This window comes from Natator depressus, chromosome 2, assembly GCF_965152275.1.
Source record: "Natator depressus isolate rNatDep1 chromosome 2, rNatDep2.hap1, whole genome shotgun sequence".
Taxonomy (NCBI): domain Eukaryota; kingdom Metazoa; phylum Chordata; order Testudines; family Cheloniidae; genus Natator; species Natator depressus.
The window spans coordinates 153,729,636-153,749,466 of NC_134235.1; the positions used below are offsets into that span (position 1 = coordinate 153,729,636).

The following is a 19,831-nucleotide window of genomic DNA, read 5'->3' on the forward strand; positions in this document are numbered from 1 at the left end:
AGGGAGCAGTCTCTGCACTAGACTGAAATCGTGCCCAGGTATTTATTGTGCTGGGACTCAACAGGGAATGCTTTGCTTCCCCAACCCACACAGAACCGCTGAGCATTATCTGGCCCAAAGGTATTCCTGAGGTAGCTATAATGCAGGGGTGGGCAAACTTTTTAGCCCGAGGGCCACATCGGGGTTGCGAAACTGTATGGAGGGCTGGGTAGGGAAGGCTGTGCCTCCCCAAACAGCCTGGCCCCCGCCCCCTATCCACCTCTCCCACTTCCTGCCCCCTGACTGCTCCCCTCAGAACCCCTGACCCATCCAACCCCCCTGCTCCTTGTCCCCGATTGCCCCCCTGAGACCCCACTCCCTATCCAACCCCCCCTGCTCCCTGTCCCCTGACTGCCCGCCCCCTGAGAGGCCCCCCAGAACTCCCACGCCTATCCAATCCCTATCCCCTGACTGTTCCCTGGGACCCCTGCCCCTTATCCAACCCCCTTATCATGCCGCTCAGAGCAGCAGGAGCTTGCAGCCCTGCCTCCCGGCCAAAGCCAGCCACACCACCGCACTACCCAGCAGGAGCGGCGGGCCAAAGCGCTGGCGGCATGGCGAGCTGATGCTGCGGGGAAGGGGTCTAGTCTCTCCAGCTGGGAACTCAAGGGCTGGGCAGGACGGTCCCACAGGCCGTTGTTTGCCCACAACTGCTGTAATGTGTGGTATAAATATGTGGTAATTCTTATTTTATATACAAAGTCATGTCATATTGCCTTTAATTGTTTGGATGAGTGGTGCTTGTTTTGAAAGTGGCAAGCTGCATATGTAGACCCTAAAAAAGTTCACAAGGGGCTATAAAATGGTAACAGGAGCACTAGTATCTACATTTACTTGTATAAAGTCACTGCTGATTATAGAGAATGAAACACTGACTCTAGGGATGTTTGTAGCTATTCCTAAAAGTCAGGACATGCTTTTAAAATTACACTGCATGCTTTACATGATATTCTGATACACCACACTAGTAAAACCTTTGAGCACCGCAGCAAGTATTTAATCCTCAAAGAGGCCTTTCTAAAGCTTATTTCTCTGATAAGTGAACAGCCCTAACTAATTTAGGTGTGCATCTGTGTTTTTCATCAGCAGCAACAGTTGCCTAAAGCCACTGTAATCTGAAGAGAATGTGAAATGAAAAATACTCATACCTTGATTGCTATTAGCTGCCTGAGGTCCTCAGATTCAGGGTAATAGAATTGCCTCTAATACTAGGCTCTTATTACACAAAGTCTAGTTCTTAGGTTTTTGAATCAGATAACCTGCAAATTAGTTGCTAGGTGTTTTTGCAGGTTTACCATTGTTTTGGGTTAGGTGTCGGAGAAGCTTCCTTTTCTGATGGGAGAAGGTTTGCAATTTCAGCTTGAAGCGGAGTTTTGTTTTTAATATGAAAAGGGAAGCATGATGATCCTTTGGATTCCTGCAGGGCACTTAAGTGAGAGCAGCTATTGTTTCATGTTTTTGGAGGGAGGCACTCTGTTTTGGACTGATGGAGGAAGTTACATCAGCATGCATAATGAAGCAGTGGGAGAGCAACTTGTACTGTTTGGAAGTGGACACTCTCTGTTCTCACGGTCTGACAAGTGGCAGTGAAAAATGCTTCCTGAGAACATTTACTGTGTGTAAAAGCACATGCAAAAGAGGAGAAGGAAAGCTAGAAAAAATGTCAAGTGAAATTATTAGAATGACATGGACTTCTGTACAGTTTGCATTGTCTTGACAAAGTGGATTTTATGGAATCATTTTTTACATTGAATTCAGAACAGAGGAAGTGTCAACATGAATCACCGAGCTACAGCTCCGAAGACAAGAGGTGATAATTATCTGAGCATAAAGGTATGTTGAACACAGAAGCAGTCAGAATAGTAATAATATGTATGGTCATAAAAAGTATGTTACAATAAAATGTTATGTTTATTGACATCAGTAACAGTTTTCTAATTATTTTGGAAAAGTAATCCAGAAGTTTTATATTTTACAAGTTCAGTTTTCCACTCCCATTGCAATCTGGAAAATGTAGACAAACCTGTCTAAAACTTTTTGAATATATATGACAAAGAAATATACGTATGGATAAAGAGTAACTCAGTGCTTTTAGGTTAGCTACATGGGAGAAAGCAATATATGTGAAAATAAGACTGATTTTAACTCTTTCTCATCTGCTAACTCAGGCAGTGGTGATAAATTGTTCTTCAGCTCAGAACTGTGTAAAATGAACTTAACAAACTGCTTCTCACTGTGGGAGAAATGGAATTTATTGCCTTAAGAATATAGGCAGTGGCTTATATGTAGGAATGTCTGTTGGCTTAAAGAATGGGCATGGCTTAGTAAAACAAAACAATCTTTTCAGTTTCAGATAAAAGTGACAGAAGCTGCTTTGTGTTTTTATGTGAATTGTTAAAATGTGTTGACTTGTCTTTGATTCAGCTTTTACTGAGAAAATTAAATTGAGTGTGTTCCATTTGGCAAGTCTACTTCTACTACTCAGCAATACTTCAAATCACACTTGATAGTTTGATGTAGTTAATTCAGAATAAAAGTGCATTAAAAGATTTGCAATTACAGAGAGGGGAAACTTCATGATTTTAAAGCTTATAAATCAGATGTGTTAATCAAGATAATATCTGAAGTAATATTCATTTAGAAATAATGATAATGTTCTTAGAATAGAAACATTTTGTATGTTCTAAAAGGGAAGTTGAAAATATATATAAGTAGGTTTGGGACTTGTGAGCATTTGTAGTACAGATATATGCATTGCAATATTTGTCTCATGAGGATGCTTTGTAATAAGTTCTATTAATACATAATTTGCCGAGTGTTAGCTGATTACGATTATATCAAAGCACAATTACCGCTATAAATGTTCATTGTCTATCACTTACTGTGATGCTGTATTACTGCTTAGGCTGTAAAGCTGAAACCAAATTAAAATTAACAGTCAACATTTGTTGGAAGGAACCCACTAAGTTAGTAAGTTCTCTCACCATCAGACCCAATGTGTATTTTTCTTGTTATATAACGCTATATGGAAAAATCCACCAGTTTCTGAATCATATGCTTTTTTTATACACTAGCCAAATGTTCGATACATTAGGATTTTAAAGCATATGTGGAATGTTTCCAATGGGTCTCAGCAAAGTTCAGCAGCTTTGACCTCAGTCAGGTACACAATGAAAGAGATAACAGTTCTTCAGCTTGATATGTCAATCTATTATTGTCTCCCAAAGTAATAAATGCATTCATACTAGCACTTTATAGTCCAATGGTTTTAGTCTTTGTGCATCTGGTTAAAAATTTGGTTTAGCACTTTCTGTATGTGACACAACAGTTAATACTCATTTCGCTTGAAGTAGCTACTGAATACTTTATTTTTTGTTGAGCTTAAAGGAGGTCAGACAAGACAAAAATAATTAACAGCTCATTTGACTTTGGGCTTGAATCAACAGGTGGACACAACTTTATTCCTATTGCCCAATGATCTACAGTCCTTTAGATACCATTGTGTAGTGAGTGGATGTTTGCAAGTACGATTAAGATTTTGATATGAAACGGAGTTCTATTTTTGCTGCTTCTGCGCCAAGTAAAAGTAACCTTTGTCCTCCCTTAACAGTAAGATTAGGTAGGTCAAACAAAGGACAGAAGATCTAAATCTAATTTTATCTTTTAAATAATTATATTTTGGTTTCTTGAAACTGATACTGCTAGCAATACTGTACCTTGAATAGATATTTTCAGATATTTAATTTACTTGTGCATATAATATGGTAAAATGATCAAGCAAACGTTCAAAATGTGTATTTTTTAAAAAAAAATTTTTAAAAAATTATTTAAAATGTAGGCTTTATCTTTAGGCATTCTTTTTTTTTTTTTAAGGATTTGAATGTGCCAAAATGTATTTTAATGTTTTCTTTCTTTTTTTTTTTTTAAAGAACAAAGCAGAAATCAAACTTTGTATTTCTTTTGGCTCAGGGGACCTTTCCTTTGGCAAGTATGATCTCAAGATTAAACTGCTCTGTCTGTTTTAAAGGTTCGCAAATTATTTAATTGCCAGCAAAAATTATAGCATCATGATTAACTCTTCGGGATAAATTTGGATTGTAAGGCTTTGTCTACACTACCCAACTTTTAGCGACACACCTGTTGCTAAAGGTGCAGGGTGTAGCTGCTGTTAATCAGCAAGACAGAGCTGTCCCGCTGACCAAAAAAAAAAAAAAGGTTCCACCCTCAATGAACGGCAGCAGCTTTGTAGGAGAGTGCTCCCGCCAACAAAGCGCTGTTCACACCAGAACTTTTGTCGGTCAAACTTTTGTCGTTCAGGGTGTGTGGTTTTTTTAACATCCCTGAACGACAAAAGTTTTCCCGACAAAGTTCCAGTGTGGCTGTTCTTGGGGGCCTGGGACCTCTGAGGTAGGCACAGTGTATCAAGGAGCACCTGGGAATGTATTGTCTGGGCAGCCTGTGCTATACTTTTTTGGCAAACAGTTCTGTTTCTTTTACACCAGTGTAAATCTGAAGTAACTTTTTGACTTAAATGGAATTACTCCAGATTTATTGCAGTGTAAATGAGAGCAGCATTTGGCTCTTTGAAAGGCTTCAGTGTTTGTTCCTCTGCACTGTACTGGATCACCTGGCCAGTGTAAAGGGTGTATACCCATGGTTCTCAACTTATTACACATTGTGGGAAGCATATGCAGCCCACAATGTGTTACCTGGACTGCAGGGGCTGGGTGGCAGGGCAGCGGCAACCCAGAGCCTGATGTCGGACCCTGGCCAGCTGCCCTGGACCCCGCTACGGACCCCTACCACACGGCTGTCCTGGGCTCCTGACCCCGTGGGGCCGGCCAGGAGCCCCGGACCCCAGACTGGCAGCCCCGCCTGCACTGAGCAGCTCAGCACACAGCTGAGCTGGGCCACAGCTGTGTGCTAATCGGGCTGCATGCGGGTTGAGAACCACTGGTTTATACTCAGGCCATATCTACATTTCCAATCTTACAGTGGCACAGCTGTACCGATATAGCTGTGCCTCTGTAAAAGCACTCATGTAGCCACCTTGTGCTGACACGAGAGAGATCTCCCGTCGACATAATAAAACCAGCTCAATGAGTGACGGTAGCTGTGGCGGTGGGAGAGCATCTCCCGCTGCCATAGCGCACTACACACGAGCACTTATTCTGGCAAAATGTGTGTCGTTCTGGGATGGTTTTTTTGTGTTTGTTTTTCAGACCCCCGAGTGACAAATATTTTGCCGACATAAGTGCTAATATAGACATGGCATCAGATTCTGCCCTCGCCCCTCCCTGTCTCTTTGTGGAGGCTGGCTCCACTTCGGCCCCAGGCTCAAGCAGCCGTTTTGTTCAGGGAAGGGAAAAAGTATGATTGCAAGCAGCTCCAGCAGGAAGAGAGGAGAGGTCCTTGCACCATCCCTCATGCCCCCACTGCCTGCCTAGACAGAGCCGGCCACAATATAGCCATTTAGATTTTACACCACAGATAGTAAATATAGTCTACAGACCACCTAATGAATGCCTTTCACACACACACATACTGTAGGGTAATACTTAAATTAGTTAGGACGGTGTGACCCTGGGCAAATCACTATCCTCTCTGGGCCTCAGTTTCCTTATCTGTGAAATGGGGTTAACAAAACTTACTCTGGGTATTGTGATATTAATCAGTTAACATTTGTGCTGTGCTTTGAGACTCCATTGGAAACAGTTGTAGAAGTGCTATTGTTCAAGTTTCAATTAGTTGAACTTCAAACAATTGAGATAAATACAGGGGATACTATTTTCAGGATTCTCACTTTGATGACATAGAAGAGTTCTTGGTAGACTATAAATATATTTTTAAAATTAATGTATTTTAATGAGGCAAGGTTGCTGAGGTAATATCTTTTATTGGAGCAACTTTTGTTGGCAAGAGAAGTTGGCCCAATAAAAGATATTATCTTACCCACCCTGCCTCTCCTAATAGGAGATAATAGCCGTGGCCAGAGACCATCTGACTTTTTAAACCTTTATTTTGCCTCCAGACAGAACTACATTAAATGTTAAAACCATTGATTAGAAGGGCTGGCTTTGCAAAGGAGTTGTCATTTAGCATGGCTGGCCTTAAGGTTCAAGAAATAAAATTGTCTTTTGAAGACCTCTAAGCTTTTCTAACATTTGGCATTTGATAGCTGGAAATAAAATTACTCGTATATGTTGCACTCAAAGTGGTATTTAGTATTTTCAGTAACAGAGCAGCCAAAAAGTGTAGAAACTGTAAATAACAATTCACATTTTTTTGTGTGTGTTTCCAAATACCACTATTTTTTTTCCTTCATACCCACTACAGGGGCCAACATTTGGAATCTTCCTCTTGCCAAGATTCCTGTAAACCTAATTCTGTTGAAAGAGCACAAGAGGAAAATGGAGAGTGGCTTTGTGTGTTCTCTAAACTGTCAGAGGTCCCAAGCAGAGAAATCTTGAAGATCTTGTAGCCATTGCAGAGGCCCAGGCCATGAATACAGACACCTGTGGTGTTCTCTAGGTCTTTCCCATGGCAACATGGGGTGCTCCAATTGATTTTCTGACCATACCTGGGCTGAAACCCCACATGATAGCACATTGATGGTCTGTGCAAAGGACAATGTTGACACGGTCAGTCTTCTCATGTGCTGGGCAATCCCTGTGATTTACGGTGTGGTGATGTTGCAGGAAGTGGCTCTCCACAGGCCACGCTCACTCCCAGTTCTGCCACATTCCTCCCTCTCCCAAAACAAGGAGCCCAAAATACAGAAAAATATGTCTTCCATAGAATTGGCAGGAGTGGGAGATGATGGTATGTTCGCACCTTCTTGGCAGTCTCAACGGGTGTGGGTCATTTGGGCTAGAATGGGCCATTTTGATGTTTTCACATGGATAAAGATGAAGTAACAATAACACTTCTCTGGTAAGGCAGAATTCAATGGATTACTGATTAAGTGTCTCTAACCACCTTGATATGCAGAAGATGGTCGCCCATATGTTTTACCTCACTACTCAATTCCAACACTGAAAGTTTAGGCCTGGCTAGCTGGAAAAGAGATTTAAAGTCCTTTCAGTTGCTTACAGGAGCCCTGTCTAGCTCAGTAATGACTGAAAACTATTACTGTCTGATGACGGTCTGTTGGCCTATGTAGCATGAAATGATAGTCTCAGTCCATCTCCTGGTGGAGACATATCCACATTGCAAAATTTGCCCCGCCTCAGCAGTCTCAAATTAGATTTGTGTGCCACACAGAAACTAGGACATCCAATGTTTTGCGCTCAAAATGTTGGATATGGTTGAAACCATTTTGAAAATTTGGCCCCAGTTACTTGCATATTGTGGATTGCACCTTTGAAAGATGATCCAGTTTTCCTCATTGAACATGAATTTAAATCTGCCAGGTGATCATTTTACAGAAAAAATTAAATCCAGCAGGTCATTTTCTATGAGAGGCCCTCAGCTTTGAAGATCACTTGTTCCTTGGTCCAGAATAAACAGTATTAGTTGACCTTCAAGGCATGTTTCAAGACCTGTCTTTTTACCTAGGGTTTTGGGCCTGATAATGCTGCTCATTGTGAGTTAAGATGGGTATTGTTGGAGGCCTGATGGATGTACATATTTTCAGGTTTGTATTTTGTTAATGTATTTTTAAAATTATGTCTGTTTCTTTTTGTTACATAAATCTATAAAAAATAAGATGGAAAAATTGATTTAAGTGAATCGTGTAATACAAATAATACTAAGAATTGATAGATGAGGAGGGAAGCTCTTGGACTGCTTGTTCAGAATGAGTAAGATCCCTATTCAGAGATTAAAAACCACCTCTGTTTTGTCAGGTCATAAGATTCAGTCTGCAGCCAGAACACAGTAAACCCTAACAGACACCAAGTGATGAGAGCAATGAAAAATGCTGGAACAACTGAGGAAAATCAAGAGTGATTTTACTCTTAATTCTACCCCCTGCCCGGCCCCCCCAAAAAAGTCATATCAGTCTATCTCTCATCCTCTGAATTTAAGAACCATGCATTCTCTTGCTGTAGGTGCTCTTATTACAGTAACTCTCTGATGAGCACAACTTTTCTGAACGTCATTGAAGAGTATTCAGAGTTAATAAATTTGTAAAATATTTTGACAGTCAAGCTATTGGGAGTCCATTCAAATGATTTTAATATTGAATTTATCTGTAAGATGAAGAATCAAGCACTTGCTGAGAGTCATTAACTAAGAATCAGCATTTTAAGTCTGAATGAGATAACAGTGGTAAAATAATATTTAAATGTAATTCTTGCGGTCTTATTTAAGCTTGTATTGTTCATTACACAGACCGAAGTAATGTCCAACATGTCCAGGTGTTTCCTTTAAAAGCAAAAGCTGGCCAGAATGATTCTTTTTTCTTGGCACTTTATGGTCATTCAGCCTTTTCTTCTATTGAAGAGACAACACAGCCACAACAATCTGTATAGTTGGGACTGCATCTGCTTTGCCCATTTGTTTTGTCTGTTGAAGTTCGCCTCCTCCGTTTAATTATTGGCATAAATAAGAGTTTTAGTTATGGGCAAACTTCAGATGTTTTATTTTGGACAAACCCCAAAGAACTGACTGCTCATCTGAACCTTTTGAAGTCTCCTCCCTGCCAAACCCTATCCTCATTCATATGCTTTCTTCAATTCCTGCCACCTTATCCAGATTCCTAAAGCTAGTAACTCCCCTTTTTATCGCCCTAATATTCACCCACCTACACACTTTTGTGTTTGTCTGGTGAAGTCCATTGTGAGGGCTCAACAGATCAAGCAGACTGTGCTCACCCGGCTGCTATCATAAAATTCTGTGCATTCTAGGGCTTCATAGGTCAGGGGGTGTTCTACACACTGTTCATTCTGCAAGTCCTAAGATGAGATACAGAGCTGGCAAAACTTGGCTCCCACCTTTCTTCTCTCCCGCTGTGCTTCCCTTCCTGGCCCTGCTTCATTCCTAGCCCTCCTACTTCCTTAGCCCTTCCTTGCCCTCCTCCACTCTCTGCTGCCTACCGTTGCAGCCTTAGTACTCATTTTTTTGCCCCAGCCGGAGCAGCAGCTGTGAGCCACTTCTGCTCTGCTGTTTCCTGGAGGAAATAGGACCCAGCAGTGAGGGACACTTTGGGCATGTAAATTAAAGGAGGAGGGAGAGACAGGGGTCAGGGTGAGCTGCTGCCAAGAATCCTGGTTGGCCCCTCCCCCCAACAGCGACAGACCATTCCTTTTCCTTATGACAGCACATCCCAGAACTGTAAGATCATAGAGCCCTCACACAGGAAGCAGTGCACTAAGGATCAAGTTGCCTGGCCCAGCCGCAGTGGAACTGAAGGAGCACTTCAGCTGGCCAGACGGGACAGCCCTCTGAAAATCAAGGCATTGCACTTTGCCTGGGTGGTCCACCAGTGACCTACCTTGAATGTGAGAAAACATATTTTTCCTGGGTCTGTAAATTGGACCCACCCAATGTACTTTAAGCTCTTAAAATAGGCAACTGTAATTCAAGAGATACGAGATTCCTATCAACTGTGTGTCTGCCTCCCCTTAAAAAAACACTGTTTCAGGATGTGGCTGAAACAGTCAATCTTATTTAATTAAAAAAATATTTTTGTTTTACTCCCTGAGAGAATTGCACATACATCAATTCAGAGGATTTATGAGTAAGATAAGGACAATTCAGCAGATTTGCCCCTTGGACACTGGAGGCAAGGGCCGTACTTCCCTTTGCAGAGAGAAAAAACTCCTTTTCTGGTGTATAATCCATTAGAATTGAGATTACAAAGATTGAACAACTCCCTCAGTGAGTCTGAAATTGGGGCTTTTTCTAAAAGTAATACTAAAACTCGTGATAGTTTGAGGGTTATGCAGAAATGTACATAGTCCTTTCTGCCAGCCCTCACCAAGTCCAACTGCTAGGATATTGGAATTGCAAATGCAGTGTCTCTTCTGCTAATGCTCTACCTAAAGATCTGTTTCTTGCTCTCTCTCTCTCTCTCTCTCTCTCTCTCACGCGCGCGCGAAAAGGTGACCCTGTTCTTGCGAGGGTGAGTTAGCTGATGCAAGGTTTTTGGACACATTTGGGAAGGAAGGGCAGCTCCATAGGATTTGAGCAAATTCTAATGTAGAGGGCAGTAATTTCTTCAGGTTGGCCAGCAAACTACATGAAAGAAGATTGTATTGTTCAGTCTCCCAACATTTTACATGAGGAAAAATTACTACAATCATCCAATTATTGTTTTAAGTATGTTTTTTTAGTTTGTTTAGTTTAGTTTGGCTGATTTTATGTTTTTGCGGTAATGAAGATATCCCAGTCCCATTCTGAAGTCAGGATTTCCTCTACTGTTGGAAAAATCTAATTTGGGATGGTAGCTTTGGTCAGTGCTGCTGTTTGTCCCAAGTAAAGTTTACAGTTTGTCTCTAGTTTTTGAAGGTTTGTAAGAAGGGGTTTATGAAAAGCAGGCATATCAGCTTTTGCACAGTTCAGACCACATTGCTGGGTGAGATGGATATATTTTTGTCTTGCATCCTCCATATGCAATTAACTATATTCGTCATATAGTTTGAGAGACTTTCAGATAGAATCCTAATAGTACATCAGGATTTGGTTTAGTGTTTTTAAAAGTCTTTCCTCACCTCCTTTGCTGCTTGTGGATGCAGTTTTATTGCATCTTCTCTTAGAGTTCTCAAGTTCTATTGAGAAAGTTTTACAAAATTACAGAGACCCTTTGCTATGCAGTGCAGGTGGGAGCAATTTGTAGGCAATGGGGAGGAGTGGAGAGCAACAGTCCGTTACATCCTTCTCTCCAAATCCTGGACACTGCAGCAGTCTCCCTGGTGGGCCTGGGCTCTTCAACTTTTGGTTGGAGCCTGGGAAGGAACTGCTGTCTGTGGTCTGCTCGTCTCAAGTCTGAGCAGATTGAACATTGGAAAGTTGTACCAGCAGATGGATGTAGCCACCACTGAGACGTTTGCCTCCAGCCTGGCTACCGTACTGTGGGGGAACCGTGGCATACTGAGGAAGGGAGGAAAGACGCTGTGTAGAGGCACTGAGTTCTCTGCACATAAGCTCCTACTGTCTGTATCTGTCATGAGATCTTAACCCATCTGCTGGTATAGGGGCTCCTAGTTTCAGGAAGGAATGAGAGAAAGTAAATGCTCCCCAAGCCTCAGTGAAACGAGGAAGGAAAAATCTGAGAATGGAAATTTGTGAAGTTTCCAGCCCTCTTCATGGGATAACTCAGACTGATGCAGCATGTGGCCCAATAAGTGAAATGATCAGTTAACACAACTAATGTAACAGAGAAACAAATGTAGAACTATGGGTGTGTCTGCACTGTCCCTGGGAGTGAGCCTCCCAGCCGGGGTAGACAGACTGAGCTAGTGTGTTAAAAATAGCAGTGTGGATGTTTGTAGTTTGCGTTGCAGCTCTGACTTTCAAACCCACCTGACTCCCTAGGCTTGAGAGCCTGAGCTCCAAGCCCAAGCTACAATGTCCACACTGGTACTTTTAGCGCACTAGCTCAAGTCCTACTAGTGTGAGTCTGTCTACCCACGCTGGGAGGCTTGCTCCCAGCTGCAGTGTAGACATACCCTAAAAGGTTATTAGGAAAGGAGAAATAATGTGCAAAAATACAAGGCAACCAGCTCTGAAGAAAAGACTAAACTTAACAGCCCCAAGCACAAAAGAAAAAGTTCATGACTTGCTCTCCTGAGACTCAAAATGTTCAGATATGACCCTTTTGTGACTCATTTGCCTATGTATCCTTTTTCTCCAGCTGCTGACTTTTCAAAGCTGATAGTGAAATATATACATTGTTGAGCAAGATCTGACCTCGAGCTAATTAAGTTCTTTCCAGTTCTGATTTTATTGTTTTTATGATATAAGGAAAGCTTAAAATTCTGGGGCTTTCCCTCATTCTCTGACAGCTAAATTTGCCTTTTTTGTCATTTGAACTACCAATTGCTATTTCTTCATCTTGTAGGCTTAGAGAACGGGGACTTTTTTTTTTTTTATAAACTATCCTTTCTGAATTTCCATTCAGAGATGGATAATGTAAGATATATCACTATTCTCTCATTGTTCTTTGGGTGGATTTTCAACATACTTGCAGAAATAGTATTTCTGTTATTCTTTTGTCTAAAACTCTGTGTGGGGATTCCCAAGGGGGATGTGAACACTCTCTCCCCCAGAGCAGGTTTTTCAGATGTGCCAAGAGCTTCTGTTTATATTTATCATGTGTTTTATATAACCTGTCTTGTGGTTAATAAAGCAACTATTTCACTTTCTCTTCTTGAGGTCAAAGAGCTTCTTAATGCCATTAGGCATCTTTCTGGAAATTATGAAGTAATTAATCAGCTTTCTAGTTCCTGCAAAAGTTCATCAGATACTGCTTAATAAACAGATGCCATTTTAGGTGGAAAGCAGCTAAGAGGCTATGGCTGATCAGATTTTATTTTCCTTGTGCTCTTTTTTTTTTTTTTTTAAATCTCTTGAGGCCCTTTTTGTTCTAAGGAATCTTATATAGCTTCAAGTAAAAATGCATAATTGTTTACCACTGCAGTTTGGGACCTAATGTAACTGATCTTAATCAAGCTATGTGTCTTAAATAAGCCCGTCACTCTGGGATATGAGCATGAGTCATATTTACTGTTCTAAACTCTCCTTTCAACAGTGCTACCTACAGGAGGCAACAGTGAGAATTCTCTAACCATGCTGCTAGCTGCAGCCGATCAATCGAATCTGTATTACAATACACTGCCACACGGTGGGCCAGATTCTGATTGGCCCCTATGTGGGTGGATAGTGGTTGAGATGCTGCAAGGAGCCTCCTCTCCCCTTTGCCTGGGTAAGGGGCAGGCAGAATTCCAGTCCCTGTGCTCAGAGGAGCACAGAGCTGGTCCATCCTGCCCCAAAGTGGGAATGCAAAAGGTGGTGGCAGGGCTATCTTACCTCCACAGACATTGGACAAAAGAGCGAGTTGGCTGCCCAGAGGTAAATAAGTTCCACTCTACAACGAGGTGCAGTAGCAGGTTTGCAGCCTATGCCCCTGCCCACGAGACATTTTGGTGGATGGTGCTGCCCCCACCCACACTGGGGAGCAGAGCCATATCACCCTATCCTATGGACTGTGCCTAAAGGTCAGAATCCTGCCTTGCATTAGCACTGTAGCAGTGTACTGCATGCTGTGGGATGGTTGCAGGAAAGGTGTAAATGAACTCTGCCGAACTTGCTTCAATCCTAGCGGTGCACTCTTTTAAATATATTAAATAAAACCAATATTTTGACAATCAACCTTTCTTCCCATTAGACAATAACCAGTTGTGAAAAGGCTGTTATCTGTTTATAAAGTGTTTCGGTTACCAAAGCCTGCTAGAGCTGTTAGCTCTCATGACAGTATAACATGTGGATATGGCTACACGGTAGCTGGGAGCGTGCCTCCCAGTGTGGGTAGACAGATATGTGCCAGCTCTGCGAAAGCTAGTGGGATAAAAAGAGCAGTGTGGCCATGGCGGCCCAGGCAGCAGCTCAAACTAGACATCTGAGTACACACCCAGAAGTTAGGTGGGATTATAATTGGGTGGCTAGCCCCTGCTGCCACGGCCACTCTGTTTTTGTTTTCATGTCTGTTTGCCTGCCCTGCGAAGCACTCTCCCAGCTTCTGAAAGTGTGGGGTGCACTGCGGGGCCAGGACAGCCCCTACAGGGGGTGAGGAGGGACCGCCATACTTTCAGCCCCCAGACCTGCTCCGCCTCCAGGCCCAGCTCCGCCCTAACTCCCTCTGCCCCCTGCTCTGCCCCCAGCCACAGCTCCCCTCTGCCCCCTGCCGCAGCTCCGCTCTGCCCCCTGCTCTGACCCCATACCAACTCCAACCCCAGCCACAACTCCACAGCACCACCTGCTCCAGCCCCAGCCTGGTTCTGCTGTCATTCCCTCCCACCCCTCAACCAGCTTGGACTCCAGCCACAGCTCCTCCTCATCCCCAGTTCTGCCCCATCTCTGCCTTCAGCCCAGACTCCTCTGCTGAGGAAGCCTGTGAAATAATGGAGGGGGGGCACAGACAGATTGCATTAGTGGTAAGTGGGGGCACGGCGCACGACTGTAGAAGTTTGAGCGCCATTGAGGTAGACAATGCCCTGTGTGGATCTCAACCACTCTCTAATATGGGTCACAATATTATGGGGGGAAGGATCTGGGACCTATTGGAATGCCATCTCAACGGGTGGTTTTGGGCTGTTACAGATTTTAAGGAATCATAGATTTGTGTTTATTTCTTGTGGAAGGCACCCAGATTCTACAGTGATGAACAACATTATAAAAACCTAGTTAGAGAACATCAGGTTGGTGGGAGGAGGCTCCTTATCTAAACTCATCCAAATCAGAGAAAAAGGACTGAGGGTTGAGCAAAGGTTCAGGGAAGTTATTAACTCTTTGAACCATTTTGCCCAGCCCTACCCTACATTTTCCCTGTTAACAGCTGACCTGTAACTGGATCAAAATAACCCTTTCACTTGCTGGTTTTATAAATCAGTGAAGACTAAAGACATACTTGTACACGGGACACTTACAAAACTACTAACAAGTCTGGACTGGACAGTGTAATTCTAGTTAAAAACAACAGTAAGAATAAATCAAGGAGACCTTGTTGTTTTGTTGTGGAAAGCCAGGTTCCTACATGAATTCCTTCAATACTTTTTCTTGGTATTTTGGTATATAGTTATGACCAGCAACTTGTCCTTCTTTCTGCCTCTGCAGAAGGATTTGCAGTTTTCTCTAGTGCCACCCCATAGACAGGTTGTATTTTTGACACATAAAGTAACTTCACAGCAGCAATTACTTATTTGAAACATTGACCGCTGTATTACTAAGAATGTTTTTAATAGCTTTAGTTTTGAAAATTCAAAAGAATATAAGAATTTAAGACTAAGAAATACTTAGAACATAGTGGGTATAAGATTAGTTGAATAAAACCTCAGAGCCATCTACCAAATTCTTAAAATAAAAATCTTGAATATTTGAGTTGAGTTGAGAAGGCAACATTGCTGGGACAAGATAGGATGTCTAAGATCGAGAGAACTAAATTTCCGAACATATATATACTGTATAGTAAGAACTACATTGATCATCCTGTAGTGTTTTTTTTAGGGTGCAGCCTGAAAGTGTATAATAGTCAGGAAGGCAGGTATGATGATACACAGACAGAGATGTCGCTGCATGGTTTCATACTTTAAGCTGATGAATCAGTTTAGCATCCATTATTCCAGAGTACTATTCATCATGTCTGACTCAGACTTTAAAGGTCAACTATAAGTCACTAGGTTCTTAAGAAAAGTGCAATATTTCATGTATAATTTCAATAATGCTATATTTCCCCCCACCTTCACCCTTTATTGAATAAAACAGATGCCATTGATTTCCACTCCTGCTCACTCAAGAATGTGTAATTTTTAACCACACAGTTGTAACTAAATTTGTGATACAGTCTACCATTACCGTGGCACATGAATAAGAAGCATGAAAAAGCTGACTCTTTCTTTATTCTTCTTACGAATACAAACACAAAAGGTCAAACCTGCAGCTCTTAATCATTCCACACTCCATGATGTTAACAGGACTTTCATCAGATTACAGGCTGAGTAAAGACAGCAAAATTTGTCCCATATTCTTTTAAGATTTTCATACAGTCCTCAAGCAATAGCTATAGTGAATGTTCTGAACGTATATTTTTAAAACGATAATCTGTTTTAAAGGACTATGTTTTCAGCGCTCAAGCTTTTTGTTTAACAAGTTTCTATTTTCTTTAATAGCTTCCATCGGCTAATTTAATGCAATGAGATGGAGAAGTTGGTTTAAAAAATTGAGTGACTAATTAGTAGCTTACTGGGAAAATTATACTTGAAAGGTACTGAACAGATGATAAAGCCTATTTTGGAGACTTGATAAACCAGGTGTGTTTCTTACAGACTGGATACAAGGCAGACTCTGGCAAAGGATTTAATAATCTATTTTGTCTTTGAAAACAGTTTGTTTTGGCTGGGTTTAAAAGTGAAGCTGGCAAGGAGGCAGGGCAGCACATCTTTCACACAGGATGGTCTTTTTTTTCTCACAACAGCTAATGGGAATGCATTTGGCAATACCAATGCTGGCTTCTTTCAAAGATTAAAACAAAAAACCTTTCATGTGTGAATAACATGTTACAGGCATGAGAATTAGTGCTATATCTTATGTTGTTTTATTGTGTAGATTGTTGGAAAGGATTTGGTTAGCCCACCTAAGCTAAATAAGACTGGAGAACGGAGATCTGCAGTTTGCTTCAGGAAATTTCTGATTTCATCAGTGTGTGAATGGCCCCACCTCACCCTTGCCCCTCTCCACTGTTTTTGGGATGAAGAGAATGCTTAGGGGCAGGGGCGGTGGAGCATGCTGGCTGGGGCACCTGGACAAGGGTGAGGAGATGTTTTATTTTCACGGGGGAGGGGAGGGCGAGGTTAACTAATAGGACATGTGCCTGACAGCACCTTGAATGCTTTGTATGTTTTGAGTATTCTTATCTGTCTGTCTTGTCTATTTAGGTCCCAATCCTGCAAATGGTAGTGTGTGAACAGACTCCTGTGCCTACATGTGACCCAAATGAAGTCAATGGGGTTCTGCCCAGGTGCAGCAGCTGCCCACATGCTAACTGCTGTAGGATTGGAGCTTTAGATTGTGACCTTTTCAGGGCTTGGAGTATGTCTTCCTATGTGTTTGTATAATACCTACCCAGATCTTGATTCCTGTCTCTGGGCATTAACAAGAATTATTTTTAAAAATGATAAATTGAACATTCAAGATCAAGGTAATCCAGATTATAATTGTAATGTTTTAAAACTAATTTGAAGATAATAGTTCTTTTTGGAAGCCCTGGTGTACCCTTGTCTTTATTCCAGTCACCTTCCTTTCACCAAAAGGCAGAAGCACAGAGAAGAAGGTGACAGTGAAAAGGTAGGAAGAGGAGGGGGAAAAGGAGAGGAAGGGGAAAGTTAATTTATGAAGAACCAATAATAGTAAATAAAACAAAATAATGAGTTGCCCTCTCAACAAACCAAAGTAGTCATATTATTATGGCAGATGTCACAGGGTGGTACTGTTACACATAATCTTCCAAGTTCTTTTACTTAGTGTATGAGCAAATGTTCATTCTTGAGAAGACATGATGTGGTATTAGTTTTTTGTTATGCAGTGTTCTCTGTAGAACCAGTGGTCTGGGAGAGGGAGCTGTGTGAGCAGCAAGAGGGTTTGTTCTCTGCTTTTGGTCTCTGATATCAGAGTTAATTCTTGGGGCAGTGTTGCTCCCTGGTAACCAGGCACTGGTGTTGGGCTGAGATTCCTGAGAGAAGGGGCTGCCCTGCCTCCTGGTAGACGACCTGTGCTCCAGAAGTGTGCATGTATGTATGTATGTATAGCGGAGGAGCAACACTGATGTCAGAATGGGATATAGGTGTTGGAAGAAGAGACATCAAAATGAACTTCTCTCACTTGATCTTTGTCATCTCTCCCCACTGCACTAAGTTGTCTGTCCATCTTTTGCTATATTATATCTGAATGTAGGGGATAAACTTGTACAGGTTCACAAGATGAGACCATTATGCTTTGAGCCAAGGCTTAAATTCTCGCCAAGTATTTCCTGGAGCCCCAGGGCTCGGGGCTTCAGCCTCACCGGGTGTACCGGGCTCGGGGCTTCTGCTCACAGGATGCGCCAAGGCGCCGGCGGATTTGTAAATATTTACTGGACCTCTGCTCTGTATGGCTCCAACTGAATTTAAACCCTGCTTTGAACCTGCAAACATCTACATGTGGAATTTCTCTCTTTGATTGCCATTGAGAGACAATACCCAGCTCTTATATAACCCATCACCAGTAGATCTCAAAGTGCTTTACAAATACAGATATGGAAGTGAAATGCCTAAGTTTACACATTAGGCCAGGGGTAGAGATAGGAACAGAATCCAGAATCTCCTGACTCCCTGCCTGGTGCCTATCCACTGAGCCAAATTACCAGAATGCGTTGATTTGGGAATAGCCAGCTCAGGCGGTAGCTGCTTAGATAGCAACTCTTGCACTGCTCCTTTCCTAGCAAGAAAACACTTGTAACCCTATTTTAAGAAGCTTTGAGTTTCCTCAAACTTTAGCCAGTTCTTCAAAGTAGGTTAATTTAACATTTGTGTGTAGTGCTAGATCAGGCTGGGATGGAGAGTATAGCAGGAGGGGCTTAGCTAATCAGAGATAAATCAGTGGATTGTAAGCCAGCTGGGAGCTCCATGTTTCTGGAATGCTTTGGTACCATGAAGATTCTGTCACAGAAACAATGCATTTTTGAGAGTGGGAGGAGGAAGAAAGAAAAAGGCAATATAACCTCAGTTCTGATTACTCCTCCATCTCTCTTGTAAACTAGAGAATGAAGTCAAACTGGCAGTGCTCCAGTGCAAAGCTCTTTCCGTTTAATTATAAAAAGTGAACAGTTTCAACATGTGTAGTTTCTTCAGCATGTGCATCAGTCACTTAGTAAGTTAGTTGACATGCAGCAGAATGTGTGTTTTATATAGATAGTAGCCTGCTTTTTAGTTTATTTGTGTTCATTTTGTTATGAATGTGTTTAATGTAAATGTAAACGGTCAAATCCATCCCGGTATATATCACTGGGCTTCAGTGGAGTTTCACCAGAGATTAATTTGTTATTACTATTGCTCCTACAATGTGCAAGGGGATGTTCAAACACAAAAAAGTGCATAGTCTCTGCCCTGAGTAAATGGGACTTGAGCTCCTAACAAGTTTATCAATAAAATTAACTGAAGCATAATATAATTTTATAAGAAAATCACTAACTACAGTTATTGAATTAAGATGTTTATTTGCCCCCCTGCTTTACAAAAAGGAAGTCATTAGCAAAATTAAAATTTTATATCTCTTCTAAAAAAGTATAGATTTATGGTTGCCTTCCTTTCACCACCCTAACAACCCTAACAGAGGAAAGAAATTTTCAAAAAAAATCCTTATCCCTTGAATCTCATTTATCTTTATTCACCCCATTATTTCCCTCATGATTTTTTGGTGTTAGTAAATACAGAGATGACAATAGAAGGGATAACAGCATAGCCTGCCCTTCACCGGGTCCAGTAATTCCACGATCATTGCATTCAAACATAGGATGGTTCAATTTAGGAACACCAAATTGGAACATATTCTTTTGGATTGTATTGGGGTGGAGGAGGGGTAGCAGTGTACTGGGTGGGTTTTGGCAGGTGGTGAATAGATTCAGGTTGGAATGCTTTTATTTTCTTAAAGGATCCTCCTCCCAAAGAATCCCTTTTGAAACATGAACCAATGGACTGGCTCCCACAGGGTTTTATGATTAGGAAAGGTTTTTATTCAGTTCAAAGTTGGGCACTTGGTAGGGGTTGAACAAAACCACATGGGCACAAGTAATGCCAAAGACATAGGTATGAGACATATGGGTAGGAGACATATGTCACTGGTTGGGGGTTAGGATGTGGATGGGGGAGGGGAATGTGTCACTGCATGTCTGTGGTGGGAACATATCATTGGCTGGTGGTGGACGGCAGTATGTCACTTGCTGGGCATGTGCTTGTTTCTCTCCCTCTTTGCTCAGTGGCTTTCCCACTTCTCCCCTTGCTCTAAAACTTGTAATTCTCTTTGGCATTCTTGCTTCTCCCCTCCCTCCACAATGACGTCCGGTGTCTTCTCCTTAAACTCAGGTTTGACTCTTTGATGAGCC

General features: G+C 41.9%; 1 protein-coding gene across 1 annotated transcript in view; it reads left to right on the forward strand.

Annotated features, from left to right (window-relative positions):
• Positions 1–1,369: 1,369 nt before the first annotated feature.
• Positions 1,370–19,831, forward strand: part of PLEKHG4B (pleckstrin homology and RhoGEF domain containing G4B) — a 132,040-nt gene continuing 113,578 nt past the window's right edge. The window contains exon 1 of the mRNA XM_074945162.1: positions 1,370–1,872. Within this exon, the coding sequence (XP_074801263.1) occupies positions 1,816–1,872 (57 nt within the window). The 5' untranslated portion in view covers positions 1,370–1,815. The remainder of the gene's footprint in view (positions 1,873–19,831) is intronic.